At 35.1% G+C, this 27,705-nt stretch overlaps 2 protein-coding genes across 3 annotated transcripts in view; one reads left to right on the forward strand and one right to left on the reverse strand.

The window, feature by feature from the left end:
- NDC80 (NDC80 kinetochore complex component) overlaps positions 1-11,040 on the reverse strand; it is a 62,020-nt gene extending 50,980 nt beyond the window's left edge. The window contains exons 1-6 of the mRNA XM_053902477.1: positions 10,911-11,040; positions 9,278-9,387; positions 8,011-8,088; positions 5,793-5,916; positions 5,542-5,714; positions 4,750-4,852 (exon numbers count right to left, since the gene is read on the reverse strand). Coding sequence (XP_053758452.1) covers positions 4,750-4,852; positions 5,542-5,714; positions 5,793-5,916; positions 8,011-8,088; positions 9,278-9,378 — 579 coding nt within the window. The 5' untranslated portion in view covers positions 9,379-9,387; positions 10,911-11,040. The remainder of the gene's footprint in view (positions 1-4,749; positions 4,853-5,541; positions 5,715-5,792; positions 5,917-8,010; positions 8,089-9,277; positions 9,388-10,910) is intronic.
- Positions 11,041-11,084: 44 nt separating this feature from the next.
- METTL4 (methyltransferase 4, N6-adenosine) overlaps positions 11,085-27,705 on the forward strand; it is a 51,387-nt gene continuing 34,766 nt past the window's right edge. The window contains exons 1-3 of one of the 2 annotated variants that reach the window (XM_019418353.2): positions 11,085-11,169; positions 12,592-13,343; positions 15,132-15,194. In XM_019418353.2, the coding sequence (XP_019273898.2) occupies positions 13,005-13,343; positions 15,132-15,194 (402 nt within the window). In that variant the 5' untranslated portion in view covers positions 11,085-11,169; positions 12,592-13,004. The other variant, XM_019418354.2, reaches the window with a different exon arrangement.

Consider the following 27,705-nt stretch of genomic DNA (forward strand, 5'->3'; position numbering starts at 1 on the left):
AGACCAAGCAGAACAACAGACCTACAAAACAGTCAGAAAACAATTAAAGAAATGGCAATAGGTCCTTACCTACCAATAATTACTTTAATATTTGTTTATTTTATTTTATTTCATTTTTAATATTTTTGAGAGACAGAGAGAGAGAGAGAGAGACATAGTGTGAGCAGGGGAGGGTCAAAGAGAGAGGGGACACAGAATCTGAAGCAGGCTTTAGGCTCTGAGCTGTCAGCACAGAGCCTGATGTGGGGCTTGAACTCACGAACCATGAGATCATGACCTGAGCCAAAGTTGGACCCTCAACTGAGTGAGCCACCCAGGCACCCTCCGCCAATAATTACTTTAAATGTAAATGGATTAAACTTTCCAACCAAAATACACAGAATGACTGAATGGACAAAAAATAAGATTCAAAAATATGCTGCCTACAAGAGACTCAATTTAGTTTTAAAGACACAGACTGAGAGTGAAGGGATGAAAAAAGATATACCAGACAAAATAGACTTTAAAGTAAAAATGGCAAGAAGAGACAGTGAAAGTCATTATATAATGACAAAAAGGTCAATTCACTAAGAAGATAAAACATTGGCCCCTGGTAGGCTCTGTGCTGACAGTGTGGAATCTGCTTGGGATTCTCTCCCTCCCTCCCTCTCTGCCCCCATCCCAACTTGTGCACTCCCTCTCTCTCTCTCTCAAAATAAATAAATAAACATTATAAAAAAGATAAAACATTTGTAAATATTTATGCAAACAACATTGGAGCACCTAAATACATAAAGCAAATTCTATCAGAACTAAAAGGAGAAATAACAGCAACACAACAGTTGGAGACTTTAATACTACACTCTTAACAATGGAGAGATAATCCAGACAGAATAAATAAATAGCAGTTTGAAAACTCTACAGACCAAATGGGACTCAACAGACACTTACAGAACATTCTATCCAACAATAGCAAAATATACATTCTTCTCATGAGTACAAGGAAAATTTTCTAGGAGAGAATATGCTACATTACAAAACAAGTCTTAGTATGATCAAGTATCATACCAAGTATCTTCTCTAAATATGAAACTAGAAATCAACAACAAGAGGAAAACTGGAAAAGTCATGAATACATGGAGGTTAAACGTCACTCTCCTGAACAACCAATCTATCAAAGAAGAAATTAAAGGGGAAATGAAAAAGTATCCTGAGACAAATGAAAATGGAAACACAGCATACCAAACTTATGGGATGTAGCAAAAGCAATTTTTAGAGGGAAGTTTACAGCTATATAAGCATATATCAAGAAAACAGAAAGATCGCAAATAAAGAACCTAACTTTATACACCTCAAGGAAGTAGAAAGAACAGAGCAAAATAAATTCAAAGTTAGGAGAAAAGAATCAATAGAGTAGAAACAAAGAAAATTGAGAACAAGAAAACAATAGAAAAGATTACTAATACTGAGTTGGTTCTTTGAAAAGATAAACAAAATCAACAAACCTTTAAGCTAGACTAACCAAAGAAAAAAGAGATGAATACCTAAACCAACAAAATTATAAATAAAAGAGGAGACACTAATACTGGTACCACAGAAATACAATGGATCATAAAAGGCTACTGTGAACAATGTATGGCAAAAAAATTAACACCATAGAAGACAGATAAATTCTTGGAATCTTACAACCTACCAAGACTGAATCAGGAAGGAGAATATCTGAACAGGAAAACAGATCAATTATTAGATTGAATCAGGACTCTAAAATCTCCCAATGAAGAAAAGTCCAAGTCCAGATGAATTCACTGGTGAAATTTACCAAACATTTAAAGAATTAATGCAAATCCTTAGAATCCTTTGAATGACAGGGAATAATCCCAAAGTTATTCTTTAAGGTCAGCATAACCCTGATACCAAAGACAGATGAGGACACTATAAGAAAACAGGCCAATATCCCTGCTGAATATAGATGCAAAATTCTCAATAAAACATTAACGAATTTGGCAGTACATTAAAAGGATCTCACCATCATCAAGTATGATTTATTGCAGCATGCAAGGATGGTTCAGCATGCATGAATCAATAAATGTGATATAACTCATTAATAGAATGAATGAAAAAAATCATAATTTCAGCAAACGGAGAGGCAGCATTTGACAAAATTTAACATCTGTTCATGATAAAAACTCAGCAAATTAGTTATAGAAGAATTGTACCTCAACATAATAAAGGGCATATATGAAAAGCCCACAGCTAACATCATACTCAATGGTAAAAGGTTGAAAGTTTTTCCTCTAAGTTCAGAAACAAGACAAAGGTGCCCACTCTCAACCACGCCTATTCAACTTAGTACTGGAAGTTCTAGCCAAGAAAATAAAACAAGAAATAAAACGCATTAGAATTGAAAAGGAATAAGTAAAATTATCGCTATTTATAGATGACATTTTATATATAGAAAATCCTAAAGACTCCATAAAGAACTGTTAGACCTAACCAATGAATTCAGTAGTGTTGCAGGACATAGTATTAAAATATAAAAGTCAGTAGCAGTTCCAAATACTAATGGCAAATTATCTGAAAAAGAAAGAAAACTACACCATTGACAATACTATCAGAGCAATGAAATAATTAGGACTGAATTTAAATAACAACGTGAAAGACCTCTATGTTGAAAACTATAGGACATTGATGAAAGAAATTGAAGACACAAATAAATGGAAAGATAATCCTGTGTTCATGGACTGGAAAAATTAATATTGTTAAAATGTCCATACTACCCAAAGCCATCTATAATCTATAGACCAATGCAATCCCTTTCAAAATTCCGATGACATTTTTTTTTTTTTTAATTGGGGTAGAGAAACAATTCTAAAATTTATATAGAAGCACAGAAGACCACAAATACCCAGAGCAATCCTAAGAACAATGTGGGAGACATTATACTCTTTCAATTTCAAGCTATCTTATAAAGATATTTACAATACAATGAAATTAAAAACACAATAGAGAAAAAAGTAGAATTTTTTTTTTTTTTTTTTTTTCAAATCAGAGACTAAAGGAGCCATCCTAAGTCTGGCTAAATTTCTAGGATTCTTAACTGGGAAAGATTAGAACAAGAGGCCTATGATCTCTCATTGATTCTAACATTGTTATAGTGTTCAATTCTACCACCTCAAGCAAACCAAGATAGGAAGGAGGGGATTTCAACCTATATAACACACTTGGAGGCATCTCGAGGGGTCTCTTTCCAACAGAAGCCAATACAGGTACTCCATGAGCTCCTGCATCACTGTGGAAATGCTATCTCCCAATCACATAAGAATGATATAAGCTGCTTAGTCAAACAAGGGTAAAGTGTTCTTCTGACAATACAAGGATTTGGTGGTGGGAACAGAGAGGTAGCTATCCACTGCCCATGGATATCACTGAGAAGAGACAAACTGAATGCACAAATGTTATATATAAAGTTCAGTAAAATGTGAGTTGTATTAATGGGCTATAGTATTGGATTTCTACTCCTATCTTGACAATGGTGGTGCTGCAAGTACTGAGATGTCTTCCGGGTCAAAATCCATCCATGTAGTGCCTGCCTGTATTTTGTTAAGGGATTGCCAATAGCCAAGAGAATGCCAGGGGGACAGTATTAGTTTTATGGATTCCAAGCACTAAGAAGGACAGGAAACTCAGAAACTATAAAAGAAGAGACTGAATTAGACTAGATAAAATTTTACATTTCTCAACAGTCAAAATACAGTAAATAAATCAAAAGAAAAAAAAGGAAAAAAATAATTGCACCATATCCATAAGAGTTAATTTCCCCAATTTGATTGTTTTTGATGTACAAAATGGTGCTCCTACAAATCAGTAAGAAAATAGAAAAATGGCAAAACACAGGCAGTTGTAATAAATGTGAAAAATGTTCAAGTTGAAAACAAAAATTGCAAATACGAAAAGATGATGTTTTTGCTTGTCATGTGTTCATTAAAAATATTGATAAGCTAACATATAAAGCGTTTAATATATAAAGGTTCAAATTAATAGCAGAAGCAAAAAAATGAAATATAAAATAGGCCAAAAAAGCACACACACAAAATATCAATGACAAACCATACAAAAACATAATTGCTTTAATAATACATATATTAAACAAGCTTTTTTTCTTTCACCTCTCAAATGGTAAAGATTTTAAAATAATGATGTGTACAGAGTGGGAAAATGCATATGCTCACACATTGTTGAGGAGCTTTTAACTGGTGCAAGTTTTCTGAAGGGGAATTTGTCAGTATATATCCAAAGTTAAAAAAAAAAACACATTAAATTGTGCAGCAAAAATCCATCTTTAAAACTATAGTCGAACAAAATTTTTAAATTGTTGTCTCTGAGTTGTGGGGATTATGGGTACATTACTTTCTGTGTATGCTTTTCTGTATTTTCCAAAATTTTTTGCAATGAATATGGATTTCAATTAAAAAAAGAGAAAAGCAAATTATGTATATAATGGAGGAAATAATTTCCTACTAACTTTTTTTAAAAAGCTTTAAAACCTTGTGAAAATGATCTTCTTGCCAATGTGTTACTTCCTTCCTCTCACCTCTGGAAGCAATTTATTAACAGTTTGAAGAACTTAAAATCAAATGTGCTTTGAAAAATTAAAACTGATGCAGACTGTGACATAACTAGCAAAAGAAAGACTGAAAGAGAAATAACACTACCTTGAGGGGAAAAAAAAATCTTTTCTACATATACATTTTAAAATGAAAAATCAAATACCTTGATGCAGTCTATCAGCCAAACCAAAGCTGCCACAATGTGCGGCCATGTATGAGGGGCCCCCACTGTATACATGGAGCTTTTGGATAATGCAAAAGGATACCTATGAAAAATTGGGAAAAAAAATAAGCTAACAATGTTCATTTTGTGAAAATAAGGGCTAAATTAAGTAAGAAGTTACATTAGAAAAATTCCACATATATATCAACAGTCTTGACTTGTTTAGAAGTAACATATTTATCAAGATTCTGTCCTTGGTTATCTTATTCTCAAATGATTTTGTGTATTTTTTGGTTTCTTCTCTGCAGATTACTTTGTACCTATATCCCTAAAGCTGCAGAGCTTGATTTACAACCAGTATATTGGACTTGTAAAAGATTGTTTGTTCCCTCAAATTCTATGTATTCCAATGAGTGTACTCCTCATCCTCAAATCCATCCTCTTTGTGTTTATTCTACACAGCCCTTCTTGACTTCATCCCATCCCACTTTCTCCAGCGCTACAATCCTGTCTTTTTTGCTTCTATAGAATCTGTCGAATCCAGCCCATCCTATTTATTTTTCACATCAGTAGTTGGAAGGCCTTATGATCTATCATCTTCAATAGTCCAGGAATAACCTCCAAACAGTGGTTTTTCTCTCCTTTTAAATTTATCCTAACATATGCTGCCCACAGTGACCAACTTAAAAGATATGATTTCTCTGACTCAAAATCTTGACAAATCAATTGAGTTTGATTCTTCTCTGTGTTCCAACAATCTCTTTAGGCTAATAAGAAATATAACATACAAACCCAAGATCTTTAAAGATTCTTGGAACCTCTTCTTCAAACTTTGTGTCAGGAAGTTCATATGATGGGCACAGGAAACCATAAAGAAAAGTGAAGATCTTTAGGAAGTCTTTAACAGAAGGAGCTTGTAGAGATTTCATGGATACGCTATACGCATATCCATTTTCTGTAAGAAACTACAATAATTTTTATGAAACATCAAACATTTGATAATAGAAAAACTAGTGGAAAATACTTAAGAGAACATTAAATACCTCACAGAGTTGTCGAATACACTGCTGAATGAATGCTTTGTCATTAAGTGGCCTTGGGTCCTTGATTTTTTCAGAACTGGAAAATATACCAAATTGACTATTCCGGGATCCATGTCCACTTGTTCTGGAAACATAAATAGTCAACACTATTTCCTTCTGTGGTCAAGTGTAAATTATTTCAAGGTGATTTTATATTTTAATAGCATCAAACATTAAAGTGCAATTCTTTTCTCTTATTCAAAGCAAAGAAAAAGAGCAAACAATGAGAAGTACAAAGTGAGGTGGAAAGAAAAATGCACTTGTGGTGCTTTGCGTTATTAACACTTATACTATCATCTAAACTTTGAGTCTACTAGATCTTCTGTATCAACCATTCTCCAAGTCTATTCAATAATCTAAATCCTTTCACCATCCTCTTTAGCTTTTCATCATCGCTTCTTCACTCTCAACCCCTTCATTTGCCATCATTTCTTGTGGGAAAATTGCTTTTGAGATGTTAAAATAGGTTGTGCATGCTTTTTTTTCATGAATATTTTGTGTCATGCAATATTATTTATCTGATTTTTATTTACCATAAATATACAGGGTTCTACTTTTTAGTTATTAATGGATACAATGTATATGCTCCATTTTAAGCCCTTTCCCACCCCAAACAAAACTTTGTTTATATCTTTATAATGGTTCCTTTTGCCTAACTTTGGGGCCCAATTTAGCTAACAACTGTAGTTTATTAAGTATCCTGAGAATAATAATTTTCCTTATTGAACAAATGCCACAAAACTAAGTTGCGATGAACACTGCTGTAACACCTGAACTCCGTTCATCAGAGCTTTATTTCTCCCTGCAAGTTTGCTTGTTGCTTGCAAGTTCTCTCCTGCCAAGGCTCTAAAAGTTCTTTAGCTTGGGCCTGGATTAATTACCTATTTTTCTCCTGACAATTTGCTAATTTGAAAACCACTTTTCTACATACTGCTATTACTTAATCTTTAATTTTTTTTTTTTTTTTAACCATAAAAGGAATATGTGTATAGACTTGGCTCTTTTTCTTTTTTTCTTTTTTTTTAAGTAGGTTCCATGCCCAGTGTGAAGCCCAATACAGGGCTTGAACTCATGACCCTGAGATCAAGACCTGAGATGAGATCAAGAGTTGGATGCTTAACAGACTGAGCCACCCAGGTGCCCCAGACATAGCTCGTATTCTACACAAAACAGCACCCTTAGGTATTTTTTTAAATTTTAAGAGAATTCCTCAACCAATCAAAATACTGTATCATTCAATTTATAGCTCAAGAACATAGTGTCTAGAACCAGAGTCTGTGGTTTCAAATTCTGTCTCTGTTGCTAGTTCTATGACCTTGAGTAAATAAGCTCTCTGTGCTTCAAGTTCCTCATCTATAAAATGGATACAATGACAATATCTATTCATAGGGCGCTTCTGAGGATTAAAAGAGTTAACATAGATAAAGCATTTAAAAAACATCTGGCTTATAAAAATGTTCAGTAAATGTTAAATTTTATAATAATTATCATCATTATCTCTTAAGTTCACCACCAAAAGAAAAGTTACATTACAAAAATGCCTTAAGGGGCACCTGGGTAGCTAAGTCCATTAAGCGTCTTAATTTCAGCTCAGGTCATGATCTCATGGTTGGTCAGTTTGAGTTGTGCCTCAGGCTCTGCACTAACAGCATAAGCTTGCTTGGGATCTCTCTCTCTCCCTTTCTCTCTGCTCCTCCTCCTGCCGGTGGGTGCACACTTTCTCCCTCTCTCTTAAAATTAAAAAAAAAAAAAAAAAAAAAAAAGCCTTACGATTTTTCATCGACTGGAATGACTACCAGAAATACCTTAATTTGATTTCAAGGCAAAAACTTTTCATAAGGTAACAAACGTTTCATCTCTAAAGAGCCTTAATATTTAAGAGTATAAAAAAAGTTGGGGACTAAAATGTCGAACTAGATGATGGTTCCTTTTAATTTTAAAATGCTATGATTCCATACTATTTGAAAGCTAGATACAGGATTTTCAATCAACTATTCACTTATAATATGAAACAGTGGTCTGAAGTGCTGATATATTTCTTAGCTCTATCTAAAGCAGATATAACCATATAACTATTTAAAACAGAAGAAAGCTAGCTTATAACTTTCTCTTGTAAGGGACCATGCCATCTAATTTTTTGAGAACACCTTCATTAGAACTAATAAAAAAACACCATTACCTTTTACCAAATACAGAGACTTTTCTTTCAGATGTGGGTTTGTTTATACTCAACTTTCCAAAGCCTGGTTTCTCTTTGCTTTAACAAAATGGAAAAACAAACAAACAAACAAACAAAAACTTTAAAAAATAAATACAAAAAATTTTAGTTTAAGAAGTTTTTAGAAATACATTGGAACTAAAACCTTTTCCCCATTACCTATAAAAATAACTCAGAATCATGAAAATTTTTAGTAGCAATCATAGCTGTTATAAATGGGATAGGCTAACCTAACAACATGTATTAAGCAGGAATACTAAAGTGTTAAGAAGAAAGCAGAAAAAAAAAAAAAACCAAAACATATCTACATTCTGATTTCAATTATCTTAAAGTATGTACATTTATGGGTAACAGGAAAAAGACTTAAAAGTAAGTATCTCCAGTCAGAGGATGATAGCTACATTTAACATTTTTCTTTTAAGGCCTACTCTGTCAGATTGCAGCTACACTTAAAAACACATATTATTTAAACAACAGAATCAAAACACTGACAATAGCAGCCTTCTGGCTTCCAATACAATTTGAGGCATAAATTTAATCTTTCAGTGTATGTAATGTGTAATAGTACAACAAATTTATCTGATTCAGAAGGAAAAGATATAAATATTTCAAATTTCTAAAAGCAGCAGGGGCTTATACTACATAAACATAAGTAGCCTAAGTACAGTTAGCAAGTACCTTGTACCTTGGTATTAGGGAAGGATTGATATAGCTCTACAGTGGCTCACAAATAGTCTTCTCTTAATTAGAAGAAACTCACAGAGAAAAACCAGTTTATGATAGTAAACTATACACCCCTTTTTCCAGTGAATAATGAGAAAACAGTTTGAAGAAGTGGTTCTGTAGGTTATTCTAAACCAGCTTATCATTGAATAACTCTGGTTAAGAATTTTGCTGGTTGGATATACTTTAGTAAATTCAAAGTTGTAGCAATGAGCCCAGTCACATAAGCAGGTCTAGAATAAAGGAGGAAAATAAGGAAAAGAGTGCTGGCAGGGAATTCAGTCTTTTTTAGAGGTTGCCTGGCAAAAGGTGTAGCTTTGGAAATTTAAGGAACAAATTAGATAAAACACACATAATAACATGCCAGTTTTTAGCCTTCACTGACCCCAAATTGGGTACCACCGTGAACAAACAAGATTCATCAGAACATCACTCATAGTACATTTTTGTATTAACCGTCTTTACAGATTTCTTTGTCCAAGACAGTAAGGTGTGAGGTACTTACGTTTGAGGGGTATGGAGGCTTTGTTTATTGAAATCCTGAGACCTTAAATCCTGCATAGAGAGGCGGCCAGCACCACCGGTGGAAACTGAACTGCGCTTCATGCTTATTACCTGCATTCACGAATTCAGTATTAAAAAATCTTTTCAGATATAGGTGGTGCATTAAGCACCAACTGTTATCTTCATCCTCAAACAGAAAGCAGCCAAGTTCCGTTGTTTCTTCAAGATAATGTTTCCCTGGGCCCTCATGTTCATGTAGGTGAAGCCCTCATTTGCAGGGAAATCTATCTAACTTCATTTAAAACTATTCAACACACACGAATATTTACTTACTGCCTACCGTGTACCCTGGGAGTGTGCAAGGCAACTGAAACGATACACTGATAAATAAGGTATAATTCCTGCCTTTGCAAGGGTATCTATGGTAGTCAAAGCCTTGAATCCTCACCAAACCACATTACTGCTGTTGGCTGTACTGACTTCACCCGGAAAAAGTCAGAGACGACCTGACAAGAACTACCTCAACATGTTTCCTTTTCTTTGGTCTTAGAGAATACAGCTATTCTCTTTTCCTAACCTCCATCTCTCTTGTTCTGTCCTTAACCCACTGTTTCCCATTTATACTCAATTACTGCCCCACTTACTTCAATCCCTCTTCTAACAAAGATTAATTATCTGTCCACAAAATGGTCTACTGATTCTCATTTCTGAGAAAATCAACACTTCATTTCCTGCATATCTACTGAAACTGTTGCCTCCTAGGATACTCATGATTGACAAAACTTTCGATCCTTTCTCATCTCTGTGTGGCATTCGACACTATACACTTAAGATTTCTCAGGTCCTGGCCTGGCTTCCTGGGAAGTGGACATTTGCTGTCATCCCTTCTCTTTTCTGGGCTGTCATTTGTCTTTTGAACTGATTACATTTTCCGGGGCACCTGGGTGGCTCAGTCAGTCCGTTAAGCGACCGACTTGGGCTCAGGTAAGTCATGATCTCACAATTTGTGAGTTCGAGCCCCCGCATTGGGCTCTGTGCTGATAGCTTGGAGCCTGGAACCTGCTTCAGATTTTGTGTCTCCCTCTCTCTCTCTGCTCCTCCCTTGCTCGCTCGCTCCCTCTCTCTCTCAAAAATAAACAGACATTAAAAACATTTTTTTCAAACTGATTACACTTTCCATCTTCGATAGGCCACCAATTTCTTCTCCTTTATACATTTCTACTAACCATTCAACTTTCCCACTCACCTATATGTGCACTCCAAATCTCTACTTAAAACGTAATTTAAGATTAAGCTTTCCTTACACGCCCACTAGGAGTATCTCAAACGCGACATCTGAAACAGGTCATCTTGTCCTTCCACTCCCTGCGCGTATCAATTCTTCCCCTTTCCTCCAGCCTGTCTTCTTCCCACCACTGTGCTCCTAGTCCCTCCTCTTCTCCCTCGGTAAATCACTGTCAGTAGAAATTTATTGATAGACTCCGGGAAACGCGCCTCGCACAGACTCCGCCCCGGAGGCCTCTCACAACAGTAGACACTAAAACGTCCCTCAGGACCTCTAAATCTAAGTTGTTGGCGCCATCACTTTCTCCCTTCAGAACACTTCTGCCTGCCCGAAATTAACCCAAAGTTACCTTTCTTCCAGTTTCGTGACACGACCCAGGGACCGAATTTCTGTAACCTGTGCAACTATCCGAGGGACAGGACAGCAGACGCCAAAACACCAATTCTTCCTTCCACCCGCCAGCGCGGTTCGAATTTTAAAATCTCCGCCGGCGCTTACGTCATCACGTACGTCGCGCGGCTACGCAAATCTTACGCGCCGCTCCCCGTCTCTCGAACTCTGCGTATTGAGCGCGTCCCATCGTCTCACTCAGCATACTGGTGTCTCTGGTCAGTGCAAACGTCCGGTCCGATTTCTAAAGTTAGCGCTGAAGACGCGGGCGGTCTGAGTCGCTAAGTAGCGGGCAGAGCGCTCCAAATCGCCCTGGAAACACGTTTTCCGTACAGCAACATGGCCGCGCCCGTCGGCTCGTAGGAAAGGAGAAATTGCTTTGCTGTGCAAGTGGCGTCTTTCATGACCACTCTTTAGAAGGGTGCTGTTTTCATAATGCAAGTCTGGGAGGCGTCGTGCAATTTTCTGACAGAGGAAGCGGTGAGGTAGGAGATAGTTAATGCTGAGGTAGGGTGTAGTTGGCTTCGAGGATCGAACCCTAGTGGTCACCGCTAGGGTTCGGGTTGGCAATTTGCTCGCCAGGGTTTCATGGTCCTCTAGCGGTGGCCAGCGAGTGAAGCTAGGAGGAACCCACGGGGCTGGGGGGTGGGGTTCGGTGTGAAGCAGAGAGGTAGGTGAAATAGAGTTTAAGCACAATAGTTTACTTTGCTAAAATAAGACTTTCCGCTTCGCTGAGTTTGAAGTCAGAGACGAGTACTGCCCAGTACCTGGAGAGTGGTGGCGGTGGAAGGAAACCTTTGAGCCAAAGTCCGGATACCTGATTGTTGGAGCAATTGTGTGGTTAACTAGAATTGAAATTTGGGGCACGTCGCCTTTTCTGAGTTTCAGTCTTCTCGACTACATTTTTGGCCCTCCCTAGATACTACATTAGTGGTGACTCTGAAGGCAGGGCCAGCACCAGCATTACCGTTACTAGTAGCACTTGAACAATTGCGATGTGTCAGGTACTGCACAGCACTTCATGTAGATTATGTCATTTAATTCTCTAAACTGCCATCTGAGATGTCATAGAAAATGATGAATTTGGGGCTCAGTGAGATCAAATAACTTGCCCATGGCCGTACTGCTAATACTACCTGGAGTTGGAAGGTTGGATCTAAGTACTAGTATTACTAACTGTGCTATTAACCCCTTATATATATCTTATTCTGTCCCTCTTTTAAATTCTCCATTACACTGGATTTAGTAAGCAATGTTGAGAACTTTACCATCTTTTATAAAAAGATAAGGAAGTTTTGAAAAACCTAGTTGCTGGAGGAGGACTGCTCAGAACCAATTACCTTAACCATAACCTTGCAATTTTGAATTTTGCTAGGGTTTGATACTTATGATATCTGTTAAAATTGTGCTCTGCCTAGACCAGTCTTTCATTTTACCCTTTTTGCACTCTGTTGGTAGCAGTGGTTAAACAGGGTAGTATTATTACTGGAGAATGGGCTGACTTACAGCAAATGTGCTTTGAAAAAAAAAAAAGGGCTGATCACCTAATAACTCCTCTTGAAATTCTGTGACCTCTCTAGGTTTATCTCATTAAAAAGGGTGGATTCACATAGGTAATGTAGTGTTCTTTGCTTTGACAGGACACTATCTTGAATGACTCCCTGACTTGGAGGATGTGGACCTAGTGGCCAGATTCAAGGACCAAACAGAAAGTTGTGTGGAGGGCCCAGGAAGATGGGAAGATTCAATTGAGATTCCAGAAATAAGATCAAGTTTTAATTCTCTTTTGGTAAATTGGCTGAAAATTTTGAATTAACCCTGAAATTAAAAGTTTATATTAAAACATTACATTTTTCCTTAATGTATCATGAATGTCAAATTCTCTTTTGTTTAAATGTCAAGTTTATATTCTTATACGTGAAATCTACCTGTGTATATGAAGTATATTTTTTTGGAAATGCAGGACATTTAAGAACTTATCTGGAAAGTTGGGTTTTATATCTAGACCTTAATTTCCAGAGTTTTTTTTTTTTTTTTTTTTTTAAAGAAGAAAATGTCTGTGGTGCATCAGCTGTCACCAGGATGGTTACTAGATCATCTTTCTTTCATTAACAACATAAACTATCAACTTCACCAGCATCATGAGCCTTGTTTGACCTCTTTTGGAAACTCTACTACATTTATTGCTTTTGACTCTACCTCTAAGCCAGATTATGATGACAGAGGAAATAGTGAAGTCTTCATACAGAAATATGTTTTTCGATCTGAGCTATTTAATGTCACCAAACCTTACATAACTCCAGCTGTTCACAAAGAATGCCAACAAAGGAATGAAAAGGAGGATCCAATGAGTGGTGTTAAAGAAGAAAACTTCAATTCTATTATTGGAAAGGTAGAAAGTTTTAATAAATTTTTATTTTTCTACAGAACACACAAAAGAAGTTTGTTATTCCAGTATCTCAAATATCTTGTAATTTACTATGTCTAAATAATCAATAAAGTGTAGGAAGGCTTTAGTGTATCCAATGTAATTTTGAACTCTTTACTAACGTTCTGGCATTCTTAGAAGACCAAATTTGCATATTTCAAAAGCAAGCAATGTTTGCTCAAAAGTGAATGCTGTGTAAATTAAACCAACCTAACTAAACAACAACAAAACTCTTTCTGCTTAGTCATTTGTATTAATTGCATTTTTTACATTTGTTTTTTTCAACAACATGCTGCTTTCTCTGCAAAATTCTAAAGCAGTATATGGACTTTGGGAGATTTTTAGAGACCTGTCCATTTATACACTGGTGCAGTCTTTTGGTGAAGTTTCAAGAGTACCATACAGGATCAAATTATACTTTAATACTTCTTATGTTTCTGAAGAGTTCAGAGGTGATTATATAAAGTCCATATCAGATTATATTAAGATAGGAATAACATTTATTACTCATCCTCAAATGTTTGAGATCTTTTTTATTTGTTCGTTTTGTTTTGTTTTGTTTTGGATCTTTCTGTGTGCTGTTGTACATACAGGGATGAAACAAGACCAACACAACACAAACAAGACCAACAACTTATAATTGAGGTCCATAAAGAAAGATATTAAATGAGAAAGCATGTTAAGAATTAGAATAAAGAAAGTAATAGAGATAATTTATTACATTGTTCTAGTTTCCCGAAGTAGAACTTTTAATATTCTTATAATTTTTTTCTTTCAACAAATATTTATTGACCATTTGCTGTATGTCAGGCATAGAATGGAAAATACATAGATAATGTCTGAGATTTCAGTAAAATACTATATAGATTTATCATTACTGTTACTAATTCAGACAAATAATAACCAGCATTTGCAGTTTACCAAGTATGGACATCTTTTAATGTGTATACTGTTATGTTGGATAAGTTTCTCACTTCAGTATGGAAAAATATAGATAAACTTATTTAATGAATTATCTTGACAAAACTTACCTTATTTCTGATATGCCAAAGCAAATTGTACAATTAGCTTAATCTTAAGACCTTTTATTTATTCAGCCAGCAAACATTTATTATTAGCCTACTAGGAATTTGCAACCATGGCAAGCACTGCTGTTTCAGCAGTATGAAGTAGGAAGTTCCTGCTCTATTTTGTACTGTCTTACATGTTCTTTTCTATGGAGTTGTTACAGATAGAACTGTGTTAGTATGTTTGATTTGTACCTAGCCCTCAAATCAATCATAAAGAGCTACTGAAAATACATTGGATTTTTTTTTTTTAAGATAGAACATGGATAGATCCTCTCCTCAGAAACGAAGAAGCTGGGAGTAACTTTACCATATATATTAACTGATAGATAACACTTGTAACTTTATACAGCATCAGCTTTCTTGTGTTACCTGGATGTCTGTGCTACATTTTATCATTGGTACTAGTTCTTATTAATGGCAGATAAAGCTAAGGTGACCTTGTATCACTCATTAAGCTTATAATAATAATAATAATAAATAAAAATAGAATTTTTTATTTGGGAAAGCTTATTTCCTTAGTCCATACCCTTTTCACTGATTTTGACCTTAGTTGTCAATTATCACCTCTTAAAGACTGAGATACATGCTATGGAAAAGTGATGAAAAAGAAATACTAATATATTTCAAATTACCAATATTGTGATAGATGGCAACATAATTTTTCCTGTAATTTACTCTTTAGAAGCGTAAAAGATGTGTTGTTTTCAATCAAGGTGAATTGGACGCTATGGAATACCATACAAAGGTAAGGTATAAAATATTCATTGATGACATTGGAAGATTAATGTGAAGTTGTATAAATGTGTACAAAATAAATATGGATATTCTTAAAGATTAATTATTTTGATCAAAGTTAGAATTTAATAGTGGAGTGATTTATTGTTACTTTAACAGTAATATACAGTTCAAACCAGTTTTTATTAAAACTTTATATACTTCTATTAGTTTACTGTTTAACATAAGTGAACTTATGCTATATTGGTTAAGTTTAGAAATTTGATAAGTTTTAAAGTCTGTTGTCCATAGCTAAAACAACTTATTAAGATGCAGAAGAAAGCATGAACAATGTAAAAGATACATTTTTAGAACATAGCAATAAAGGGATCTAGTAGTTAAAGAAATGAGGGGAAACAGAGGGTATGCAAGTATTTTAAGCTTTAACTCCCTAAGGAACCCTTTGACTGAAATGGAAAAATTGGGTTTGGAATTTGGCTTAGGAGGGATGATAATAAGTACAGTCTTGGACATGTATTAATATGATAGGACATAAAAGGTTTTTTTATCTCTTTTTTGTGGGAGAATATACATAACAAAATTTGCCATTTTAACTATATTTTAGGTGTATAATTCAATGGCATTAAGTACACTCACAATATTGTGCCCTAATCACCACCATCCATCTCCAGAACTTTTTCATCATCCCAAATAGAGTCTACACTGGTTAAGTAACTCCTCATTTTCCTTTTCCCATAGCCCCTGGTAACCTCTATTCTACCTTCTATATTTTGAATTTGCCTATTATAGGTATATAAGTGGAATCATATATTTATCCTTTTGTATCTGACTTATTTCACTTAACATAATGTCCTCAAGATCCATTTCTGTGTCAGAATTTCATTCCTTTTTAAGTTTGAGTAGTATTTCATTGTATGTCTATACTTCATTTTCTTTTATGCAATCATTTGTTGATGGACATTTAGGTTCTTTCTACCTTTTGGCTATTGTGAATAATGCTGTTATGAATATTTGGTGTATAAGTATCTATTTCAGTCTCTCCTTTCAATTCTTTTTGGTATGTACCCAAATGTGAATTGCTGGATCATATAGTAACTTTATGTTTAACTTTTTGAGGAACTGTCAGACTTTTTCACAGCAGCTGCACCCTTTTACATTATCACCAGTAGGGCACAAGTGTTCTAGTTTCTTCACCCTCTCACTAATACTTGTAATTCTTTCTTTCTTTCTTTCTTTCTTTCTTTCTTTCTTTCTTTCTTTCTTTTCTTTCTTTCATTCATAAAAGCCATCCTAGTAAGAATGGACTGGTATCTCATTGTGGTTCCCACTAATACATTGGATTTTACATGTATTGAAGATAGTTGAATATACAAATGCTAAATTTTTCAATACCAAAAGTCTTCTCTAGTTTGTTAATTTTAGAACTCTTTCTATTGCCTGGAAATGCTACTTGCAAGATTAAACTGCAGAAGTATGCAAAAATCCAGGGTCTGATATAAGAAAGATTAATAATTTTAAGATGTTAAATGAAATTAGAGAATAGAATTTCTTAGATTCACGTGCATTCGGATTGCTAAATACTTGTGACTGTTAATGATAACTACAAATTGTGAAACATTTATGTGGTACAGAGTGCAATCAAACTCTTAAGTCATAGAACAGAATATTTACAAAATCTAATTTACAACTCTTAGTTTCAGTAGTAAATTTGAATAAAGATAATATATGGCCATTTTGTTATCAATTAACGATTTTATAGAAATTAAATCTATTGGCTATAATAGAATTTTCAAGGTTGGTACGAGGACTGTTAATAGACAAGATATGTAGATGACTTTAAGGAACATATATTAAGGAAAAGCCTGTAGGAGAGCTTGTCTTATTATTTTCTTTACTGAATCTATCTGTGCCCCTCCCTTCCTTCCTGTCTAATTCATTTACTTATTTATACATTTATTCACTAATTAATTCAGTTTACTTATAAATATTCATTAAATGCCAACTGTATACCAGACATTGTTAGCCCTGGGACTTCAGTAGAAGTAGAGATAGATATAATGTTTCTGTCCCAGAACTTATGTTCTTGAGGGACACAATTCAACTAAACTGTTATGTATATTAAAAAGCACTATCATGGAATTCTAGGATGCTAGCAGGGCACAGAGGGCGGGTGTCCAACTGAGACTTGAGGACGGGGTATCAAGAAAAGCTTTATGGAAGCAGTGATTTTGTTTGAGTCTTTGCAGTAGGCATTAGTCATATGAAGAGGGTGATGAAGAGTATTCTAGTCTTTGAGAAGAATAGGATTTGCTAAAGTTCAGAAGCAAGATGGAATAAAGTTTATTTAAGGAACTGTAAAAGGTTCAGTGTGGCTGGGCTGTGGAATGTAGAGAGAATGGTTAGAAGTGAAACTGGGGAGATAAGTTGCAGATCATGTAAGGTTTTACAAGCCCATCTTAAGACATTTAGACTTAATATTAAGGGTGGTGGGAAGCTGTTGAAAACAGATGACATGACCAGACTTGCATTTTGTTTTATTTATTTAATACTTATTTATTTTTGGATGATAATGCATTCATTTGGTAAACTTCAGAATGTACAAAGAGTATGCAGTAAAAAGTCTTTCTTTAATCCCCATCCTTCAGTCACCCGCTTCCTCCTCCCAGTGCATTCGTAGAGTGGTGGTATTCATATGTGAAAGATGATAAATACATATATTCCCCTTCTTTTTTATTTAGATGGTAGCATACTTGACCCAGTTTTTCACCTTGCTTTTTTCCCCTCAGTTGAACATACTTTACAAACTGCTTTATGTCTCATTATTTTTCATACTTTAATTAGTCTTTAGCTGCTAACATTTAGGTATATTATACACATGCCATTTTCCACATGTATATCTTGCAGGATACAGTTCAAGAAATTAAGTTTCTGGGTCAGAGGTTTGAACTTTTTGGTAGATACTGTCAAATTGCTACTGTAGAGGTTTTATCCTCTTATTAGCAAACCAGAAATGTGTAATTGTGCGTATTTTCCCACATCCTTACCATTACAGTATGTGATGTATTGTTTTTGATCTTTTTCAATCTGATAGGTAAAAAATAATATTTCAGTGTGATTTTAATTTGCATTCTCTTATTAGGAGTGTAGTTAAGTATTTTCACATTCGTTTAAAAACCATTTGTATTTTTTTTATGTGAACTGTTTCTTTTGTATGTTAAAAAAATTGTGTCCTTAATTTATAGGCTCTCTCTATATGTTAGGGAAATTAGTTCTTTGTCTATGATATAAATTGCAAATATATTTTTACCAGTTTGTCATTTTAATTTTAGTTATGATTTTTTTTTTTTTACCTCATAAGTATTGTATTTTTATTTAGTTGAATTTATTATTATTTTTTCTTTTATGAGTTCTGGATTTTTGAGTCATAGTTGAAAAGGTATTTCTTCTTCAAGATTTTAAAAGAATTTCCCCATGTTTTCTTCTAGAATATTTATGATTTCATTTCACATTTGTATCTTTGATTCATTTAGATTTCATTGTGGTGTAAAGCAAGAGTTAAGGGTCTAACTTTGTTTTTTCCAGATGACTGCTCATTTGTCCAGCCATGATCTGTTGGGTTTTTTCTCTGCTGTTTTGAGATGCTAGATATACTAAATTCACATATGTATTTGAGTTTATTTCTGCACTTTATGTTTTTATTTAATTAATTTATTTTCGAGTCTCTTTTCAGGTTTTATAATATGTTTTACTATTTGATGTGCTCACCTCCCCCCCATCCTTATTGCTCTTGTTCTACACAGTTTTTCTATTTTCTTTATTTTTCCATATGAATTTTAGAGCATTTATTTCTTTTTTTTAATGTTTATTTTTGAGAGAGAGGGAGAGAGTGTGAACAGGGGAGGGGCAGAGAAAGAGGGAGACACAGAATCCAAAGCAGGCTCCAAGCTTTGAGCTGACAGCACAAAGCTGGATGTGGGGCTTGAACTCACAAGACTGCGAGATCATGACCTGACCCAAAGATGGAGGCTCAACCGACTGAGCCACCCAGGCGTCCCTCTGTATCAATTTTAGGATTAACTTTAACTTGGTTAGAAAAAAGAAGCAATTGGAATTCTTATTGCATCAAGTTCAACTTAAAATTTTAAATTAGGCTTACTGAGGTCTTTAAGATATTGATGATTCTGCCCCCAAACATGAATATGTCTTTCCATTTGTTTCAGTTTCTGTTGTCTTTTTATAAGATTTTCTTTATAAAAGTCTTGTCAATTTCTTAAGTTGCTATAGTTTTTGTTTTTTTTTCTTTTAATCTCTTGTGTTTTCTAAGTAATACTTAAAACTCCTGAAAATAGTAATACTTTTACTTACAGCTTTCCAATTATTATATCTCTAGTTAATTTGTGTTCTGTAATTCTACAGTGTGGAAAATAAAATACAATGTTAAATCATATTTAATAGAGTATTTATCATTGTCTTGTTCCTGAATCCGTAGGCATGATTTCCTCACTAAGCATAATACTGGCTTTTGGGCTGAGCTGCAAATAGCATGTTAAAGAAATTTTCATCTCCTCTTATTTATTGTTATTTTCAAACATGCTTATTGAATTTTATGAAATGTTTTTTTAGGCATCTGTGGAGATTGAATAGCTGATTTTTCCCCTAATATTTTCCTTTGACTTTTTTCCTCATGTGCAACCATCCTTGTATTTGAAGTATGTATTCCAAATGACCATGATGTATTATTTTCCAAATGTTCTGCTAAATTTTATTTGCTAACATTTTATTTGAGATAATGATAAATGAGATTAATCTGATATATATTTCTTGTTTATGCATAATTATATACATATATTTGTATACATCAATATTGGAAGTTGGAAATTTTTCTTTTTTGTCCCCCTCCCCAAGTCTTTGGTGTAATCTTTTTTTTAAAGTTTGGTAGAGGGGCACCTGGGTGGCTCAGTTGTTTAAGCATCTGACTTTGGCTCAGCTCATGATCTCACGGTTTGTGGGTTCAAGCCCTGCGTCAGGCTCTGTGCTGACAGCTCAGAGCCTGGAACCTGCTTTGGATTCTGTGTCTCCCTCTCTGTCTGCCCCTTCCCTGCCTGTGCTGATTCTCTCTCTCAAAAATAAATAAATATAAAAAAAAAATTTTTTTTTTTAAGTTTGGTAGAGCTCTTCTTTGCAACTATTTCAGCATGTTATCTTTTCTGGACATACTTCCTTTGACAATTTAACCTTTTTCTTCTTTGGAAATAAGTTTTAGATTAAAAAAATTTCATTTTCTTTTGTAGTCAGTCTTGTAAAGTATGTTATCTTAGAACATTATTTGTTTCATTAAGTTTTTAAAATTTATGCATAGTCTGTGTCTATAGTTATTTTACCTTCATTATTCATATTGTATGTTTATTCTCTTTCTTGATAGATTAGCTAATGGCTTACCTAATTTATTAGTTGTTTCTTAACTTTATCATTTTTATTTTCTAACTTATGCTTTAATCTATATTTATTTAATCCTTCCATTAATTTTTTTCCTGACTTTTTGAGTTGTCTTAATTCACATTTTTACTTCCTTTTTGTTTATGGGAGTATTCAGCGTTACAAATTTTTCTCTGGGCACTGAAACGTCTCATATTATATGTTGTACTTTAAGCACTGTGATACAAAGTTTCATTTAAATATTATGGTTTTCTAGAGATTTGCCTAAGAGTAAATTTTTATTTTATTTATTTATATTATTTTATTATTATTTTTTAAAGAGTTGTTAGTAAATTTTTAAGTTTCCATGTTGGAGTAGTATTGTTGGATTGATGGTAAATGTTTATTAAGCTCTATTAAAAAAATGCCAAATTGTTTTCCACAGTGACTGTACTGTTTTGCATTTCACACCAGCAATGCATGAGAATTCCATTTGCTTTCTATCCTCAATAGAATGGAAACCCTAGTCTTTTAAATGGGTTGCAAGCACATCTGTCTAACCGTTTAGCCTAAAGAACCTTTTTATTAACTTGGACAGGAAGTAAATCTGCCCTCTGCCTTGGAGGGAGATGCAGTATCTATCTTCCATGCTGTACACATAACCTTGAGGATTTATTCTGGAACAAAAACTGTCAGTGCCTCTCCTCTCACAGAGACTCATGGTGAATTGTCTCCCATTTGTCCTGTGAATCATGAGGTTTTTCAGTCCAAATATTGTAAACAGGCAATATTGTTGGCTCTGTGGGAACTGGCACTTTTTCTTCTGTCCTTTGGGTGGTTCTTTTCTTGGCCTTGGATAGTTCTCTCACACACTTAAGCACATGAGTACTTAGGGGAATTTTTCTAGGGTGACTACCTATACATCTACAGAGTTCTCCCTTTGGGTGGCTCTTTCCTCTCTGGTACTCTGTCCTGTGAAATCTTGTCATGATCTCCCCATATTCTCTGCTTTGTCTGTTCAGCTCTGGATTTCTCCCAGCCTCTGTCCAGATTCTTCCTTCTTGTTGTCTTAGCTGGGGCAGTCAGTAGGCCTTACCTATGATTTCTTTCACTGTCCTTTATTGCTTGATGTTCTGTATCTTGAAAGTTATTGTTCCTGTTACTCCATCTTGGTTGAAAGTAGAAGTCTTTGGCTGTTTTGAACATTTTTTCTTTATCATTGAGTTTTAGCAATTTGATTATGATGTTCCTTTAGGCAGTTTTCCCCTCCTTTGTTTGTTAAGCTTGAATCTGTGAATAATAGTCTTTAGCAAATTTGGAAATTTTTGGCCATTACCTCTTCAAATATTTTTTCTGTCCTTTTCATTTAGACACTTGTGTAGTGTGTTGTTTTCAAGTGCAATAATCTTTTCTTCTTCAGTGCCTGCTATTAGTACAACCTAGTGTATATTTCATTTTTATATTGAACAGGCATACCTTGTTTATTGTGCTTTGTTTTATTATACACTTTGCAAGTTTGTGAGATCCCTGCATCAAACGAGTCTGTCAGCGCCATTTTTTTCCAACAGCATTTGCTCACTTTGTGTCACATTTAGGTAATTCAAATTTTGTTATTATGTTTGTTATATTTGTTATGGTCATCTGTGATGAGTGATTTTTGATGTTACTATTGCAATTGTTTTGGGGCACCACAAACTGTGCACATATAAGATAGCAAACTTAATTGATAAATATTATGTACTCTGACTCCTCCAGCCATCAGCTGCTCCCGTTTGTCTCTCTCTCTTTGGGTCTCCTTATTCCCTGAGACACAACGGCCTTGCGATTAGGTTAATTGATAGCCCTGCAATTTTCTCTAAGTGCTCTACTGAAAAAAAGAGTTCCATGTCTCATACATTGAATTAAAAACTGGAAATGATTAAGTTCAGTGAGGAGGGCATGTCAAAAGCTGAGGTATGCTGAAATGTTGGCCTCTTGCACCAAACTGGTAGCCAAGTTGTGAATGCAAAGCAAAAGTTCTTGAAGGAAATTTAAAGTGTTAACCCAATGAACATAGGAATTATACATTCAGCTTTATTGGTGATATAGAGGAAGTTTGAGTGGTACGGATAGGCGATCAAACCAGCCACAACATTCCCTTAAGTCAAGTCCTAGTCCAGAGCAAGGCCCTAACTCTCTTCAATTCTATGAAGGCCGAGAGGTGAGGAAACTGTAGAAGAAAAATTTGAAGCCAGCAAAAGTTGGTTCATGAGGTTTAAGAAGCCATCTCCGTAACATCAAAGTGCATGGTGAAATAGCAAGTGATGAAGTAGAAGCTGTATCCAGAAGATCTAGCTAAGGTCATTACTGAAGGTGGCTACACTAAACAAATTTTCAATGTAGATGAAACAGCCTTCTATTGGAAGAAGATATCATCTAGGACTTTCAGTGCAAAAGACAGGCTGACTCTCTTTTTAGGGACTACTGTAGCTGGTGACTTTAAGTTGAAGCCAGTGCTCATTTACCCTTCTGAAAATACTAGGGCCCTTAAGAATTATGCTAAATTTACTCTGCATGTGCTCTCTAAGTGGAGCAACAAAGTCCGGATGACAGCACATCTGTTTACAACATGGCTTACTGAATCTCTTCAACCCACTCTTGAGATTTACTCACCGGAAGAAAAGATTCCTTTCAAAATAGGGCTTATAAATAATGCACCTGGTTGCCCAAGAGCTCTGATGGAGATGTACAGTCAGATGAATGTTGTTTTCATGCCTGCTAACACAAAATCCATTTGGCAGCTTATGGATCAAGGAGTAATTTTGACTTTCAAGTCTTACTATTGAAGAAATACATTTCATAGGGTTATAGCTTCCACAGACAGTGATGCCTCTGATGGATATGGGCACAAAGTCAATGGAAAATCTTCTGGAAAAGATTGACTATTCTAGATGTCTCTAAGAACATTTGTGATTCATGGAAAGAGGTCAAAATGTCAACATTACTCGGAGTTTGGAAGAAGTTGATTCCAACTCTAAAAGATGACTTCGAGGGGTTCCAGACTTCAGTGGAGGAAGTAACTGCAGATGTGATGGAAATAGCAAGAGAACTAAAAGTGGATCCTGAAGATGTCACCCAGTTGTTGCAATCTCATAACAGAACTTTAAAGGGTGAGGGTTTGCTTATGATGAATGAGGGGTGCTTCTGAAGGATGAGCAAAGAAAGTAGTTCCTTCAGGTGGAAGCTACTCTTGGTGAAGATGCTGTGAATTGTTGAAGTGACAACAAAGACCCTAGAATATTCCATAAACTTGGTAAAGCAGCAGCAGAGTTTGAGAGGATTGACTCCAATTTGGGAAGAAGTTCTACTGTGGGTAAAATGCTATCAAACAGCATTCATGCTACAGAGAAATTGATGTCCATGAAAGGAAGAATCCATTGATGTGGCAAACTTCATTGTCTTATTTTAAGAAATTGCCATAGCTGCTTCAACCTTTAACAACCACCACCCTTATGAGTCAACACCCATCAACATGGAGGCCAGACCCTTCGTCTGCAAAAAGAATATGACTTGCTGAAAGTTGAGATAATAGTTAGCATGTTTTAGCAATAAGGTGTTTTTTAATTAAGATATGTACATTATTTTTAAAGACATAATGCTCTTGAGCACTTAATAGACTATGTCCGGTTTATAAAATATAGCTTACAGCCCTTGCCTTCAAATAATTCTCTTTATTATAAAGATAACTTGGTTTATTCTGGTGGTCTAGAACCCAACCCACAATATTTCTGTGGTATGCTGTAGTTTTCTTCTCTGGAAGCTCAATTTTTTTTTAGTAGTTTTTATGTCTCTGAACATTCTCATTTTTTGCTTTACATTTTAGGACATATGAATATGGTTATGATAAGTGCCTTATTATCCTTTCTTTTTTGCTCTTGTTCTCAATCTTTTAAATGGGCTACAAGTAAATCTATTCATACATTTCTACTATTTGTATCATCTGTATTATTCCTATGTGTGATTATTCCAACATTATGTTGTGTTTCCTTCTTTATATACCTGATAATTTTTTTAAGTTTTTTTTTTCATTTGTGTTTTTTGAGAGAGACAGAGTGGGGGAGGGGCAAAGAGAAAGAGACAGAGAATCCCAAGCAGGCTCCCCACTACCAGCACAGAGCCTGACGTGGAACTCCCAACTTACAAGTTGTGAGATCATAACCTGAGCTAAAAACAAGAGTCAGATGCTAAACTGACTGAGCCACCCAGGCACCCCTATACCTGGTAATTTTAAATTTTATTGTAAGATGTTTCAATTGTAGCTTATTGGGTACTAAATATTTTCATTTTCCTATAAATAATCATTTTTTAAAAAATTTCAAAATGTTTATTATTGAGAGAGAAAGAGAGCTCATGAGCAGGATAGGGGTAGAGAGAGAGGGAGACAGAGGATCTGAAGCAGGCTCTGTGCTGAAGCAGAGAGCCCAGTGTGGGGCTCAAACTCTTGAACTGTGAGATCATGACCTGAGCTGAAGTCAGACGCTTAACGACTGAGCCACCTAGGCACCCCATCATATTTCTATAAATAACTTTGAAACTGGCTGATCCTTTTGTGATTTTCCTTTTTCTTTTTTTTTTCTCTTTTTAAAAAATCTATTTATTTTTTAATTTACACCCAAGTTAGTTAGCATATAGTGCAACAATAATTTCAGGAGCAGATTCCTTAATGCCTGTTACCCATTTAGCTCATGTCCCCTCCCACAACCCCTCTAGCAACCCTCTGTTTGTTCTCCATATTTAAGAGTCTCTTATGTCTTGTCCCCCTCCTTGTTTTTATATTTTTCGTTTCGCTTCCCATATGGTCATCTGGTTTGTATCTTAAATTCTTCATAGGAGTAAAGTCATATGATACTTGTCTTTCTATGAGTGACTAATTTCACTTAGCATAATATCCTCAGTTTCATCCACATAGTTACAAATGGCAAGATTTCATTCTTTTGGATTGCTGAGTAATACTCCATTGTATATATATATATATATATATATATATATATATATATATATACCACATCATCTTTATCCATTCATCTATTGATGGACATTTGGGCTCTTTCCATTCTTTGGCTATTGTTGACAGTGCTGCTATAAACATTGGGGTGCATGTGCTCCTTCAAAACAGCACATGTGTATCACTTGGATAGATACCTAGTAGTGCAATTGCTGGGCTATAGGGTATTTATATGTATAATTTTTTGAGGAACCTCCATACTGTTTTCCAGAGTGGCTGCACCAGTTTGCATTCCCACCAGCTGTGCAAAAAGACCCTCTTTCTCCACATCCTTGCTAACATCTGTTGTTGCCTGAGTTGTTAATGTTAGCCATTCTGACAGGTGTGAGTTGGTATCTCATTGTGGTTTTGATTTGTATTTCCCTGATGACGAGTGATGTTGAGCATTTTTTTTCATGTGTCGGTTGGCCATCTTGATGTCTTCTTTGGAGAAGTCTTTTGCCCATTCATGTCTTTTGCCCGTTTCTTCACTGGATTATTTGTTTCTTGGGTGTTGAGTTTGATGAGTTCTTTATAGATTTTGGATCCTAACCCTTTATCTGATATGTCATTTGCAAATATGTTCTCCCATTCCATCGGCTGCCTTTCAGTTTTGTTGATTGTTTCCTTGCTGTGCAGAAGCTTTTTATTTTGATGAGGTCCCAATAGTTCATTTTTGCTTTTGTTTCCCTTGCTTCTGGAGACGTGTTGAGTAAGAAGTTGCTGTGGCCAAGGTCAAGAGGTTTTTGCCTGCTTTTTCCTCTAGGATTTTGATGGCTTCCCGTCTTACATTTAGGCCTTTAATCCATTTTGAGTTTGTTTTTGTGTGTGGTGTAAGAAAATGGTCCAGGTTCATTTTTCTGCATGTTGCTCTCCAGTTTTCCCAGCACCATTTGCTGAAGAGAGTGTCTTTATTCTGTTGGATATTCTTTCCTGCTTTGTCAAAGATTAGTTGGCCATATGTTTGTGGGTCCATTTCTGGGTTCTCTATTCCATTCCATTGATTTGAGTGTCTGTTTTTTTGCCAGTACCATACTGTCTTGATGATTACAGCTTTGTAATACATCTTGAAGTCTGGGATTGTGATGCCTTCAGCTTTGGTTTTCTTTTTCAGGATTGCTTTGGCTATTCAGGGTCTTTTCTGGTTACATACAAATTTTAGGATTGTTTATTCTAGGTCTTTAAGGAATGCTGGTGTTATTTTGACAGGGATTTCATTGAATATGTAGATTGCTTTGGGTAGTATTGACATTTTAACAATATTTGTTCTTCCTATCCAGGAGCATGGAATCTTTTTCCATTTTTTTGTGTCTTCTTCAATTTCTTTCATAAGCTTTGTATAGTTTTAGGTGTATAGATTTTTCCCTCTTTGGTTAGATTTATTCCTAGGTATTTTATGGTTTTTGGTGCAATTGTAAATGGGATCGATTCCTTGATTTCTCTTTCTGTTGCTTCATTATTGGTGTATAGGAATGCAACCGATTTTTTTGCATTGATTTTATATCCTGCAACTTTGCTGTATTCATGAATCAGTTCTAGCAGTTTTTGATGGAATATTTTGGGTTTAGCATCATGTTATGTTTGAGGAATGAAAGTTTGACCTCCTCCTGGCCGATTTGGATGCCTTTTTTTTCTTTGTGTTGTCTGATTGCAGAGGCTAAGACTTCCAATACTATGTTGAATTAACAATGGTGAGAGTGGACATCCCTGTGTTATTCCTGACCTTAGGGGCTAAGCTCTCAGTTTTTCCCCATTGAGGATGATATTAGCAGTGGGTCTTTCATATATGGCTTTTATGATCTTGAGGTTTGATCCTTCTATGCCTACTTTCTTGAGGGTTTTTAATCAACAAAGGATACTGGATTTTGTCAAATGCTTTCTCTGCATCTATTGAGATGATCATGTGGTTCTTTTCTTTTATTGATGTAATGTACCACATTGATGGCTTTGTGGATATTGAACCAGTCCTGTATCCCAGGTATAAATCCCACTTGGTTGTGATGAATAATTCTTTTAATGTATTGTTGTATCCGGTTGGCTAGTATCTTGTTGAGGATTTTTGCATCCATGTTCATGTGGGAAA

The sequence above is a fragment of the Panthera pardus genome, unplaced genomic scaffold (genome assembly GCF_024362965.1).
Source record: "Panthera pardus isolate Hobbes unplaced genomic scaffold, ASM2436296v1 HiC_scaffold_15, whole genome shotgun sequence".
NCBI lineage: Eukaryota > Metazoa > Chordata > Mammalia > Carnivora > Felidae > Panthera > Panthera pardus.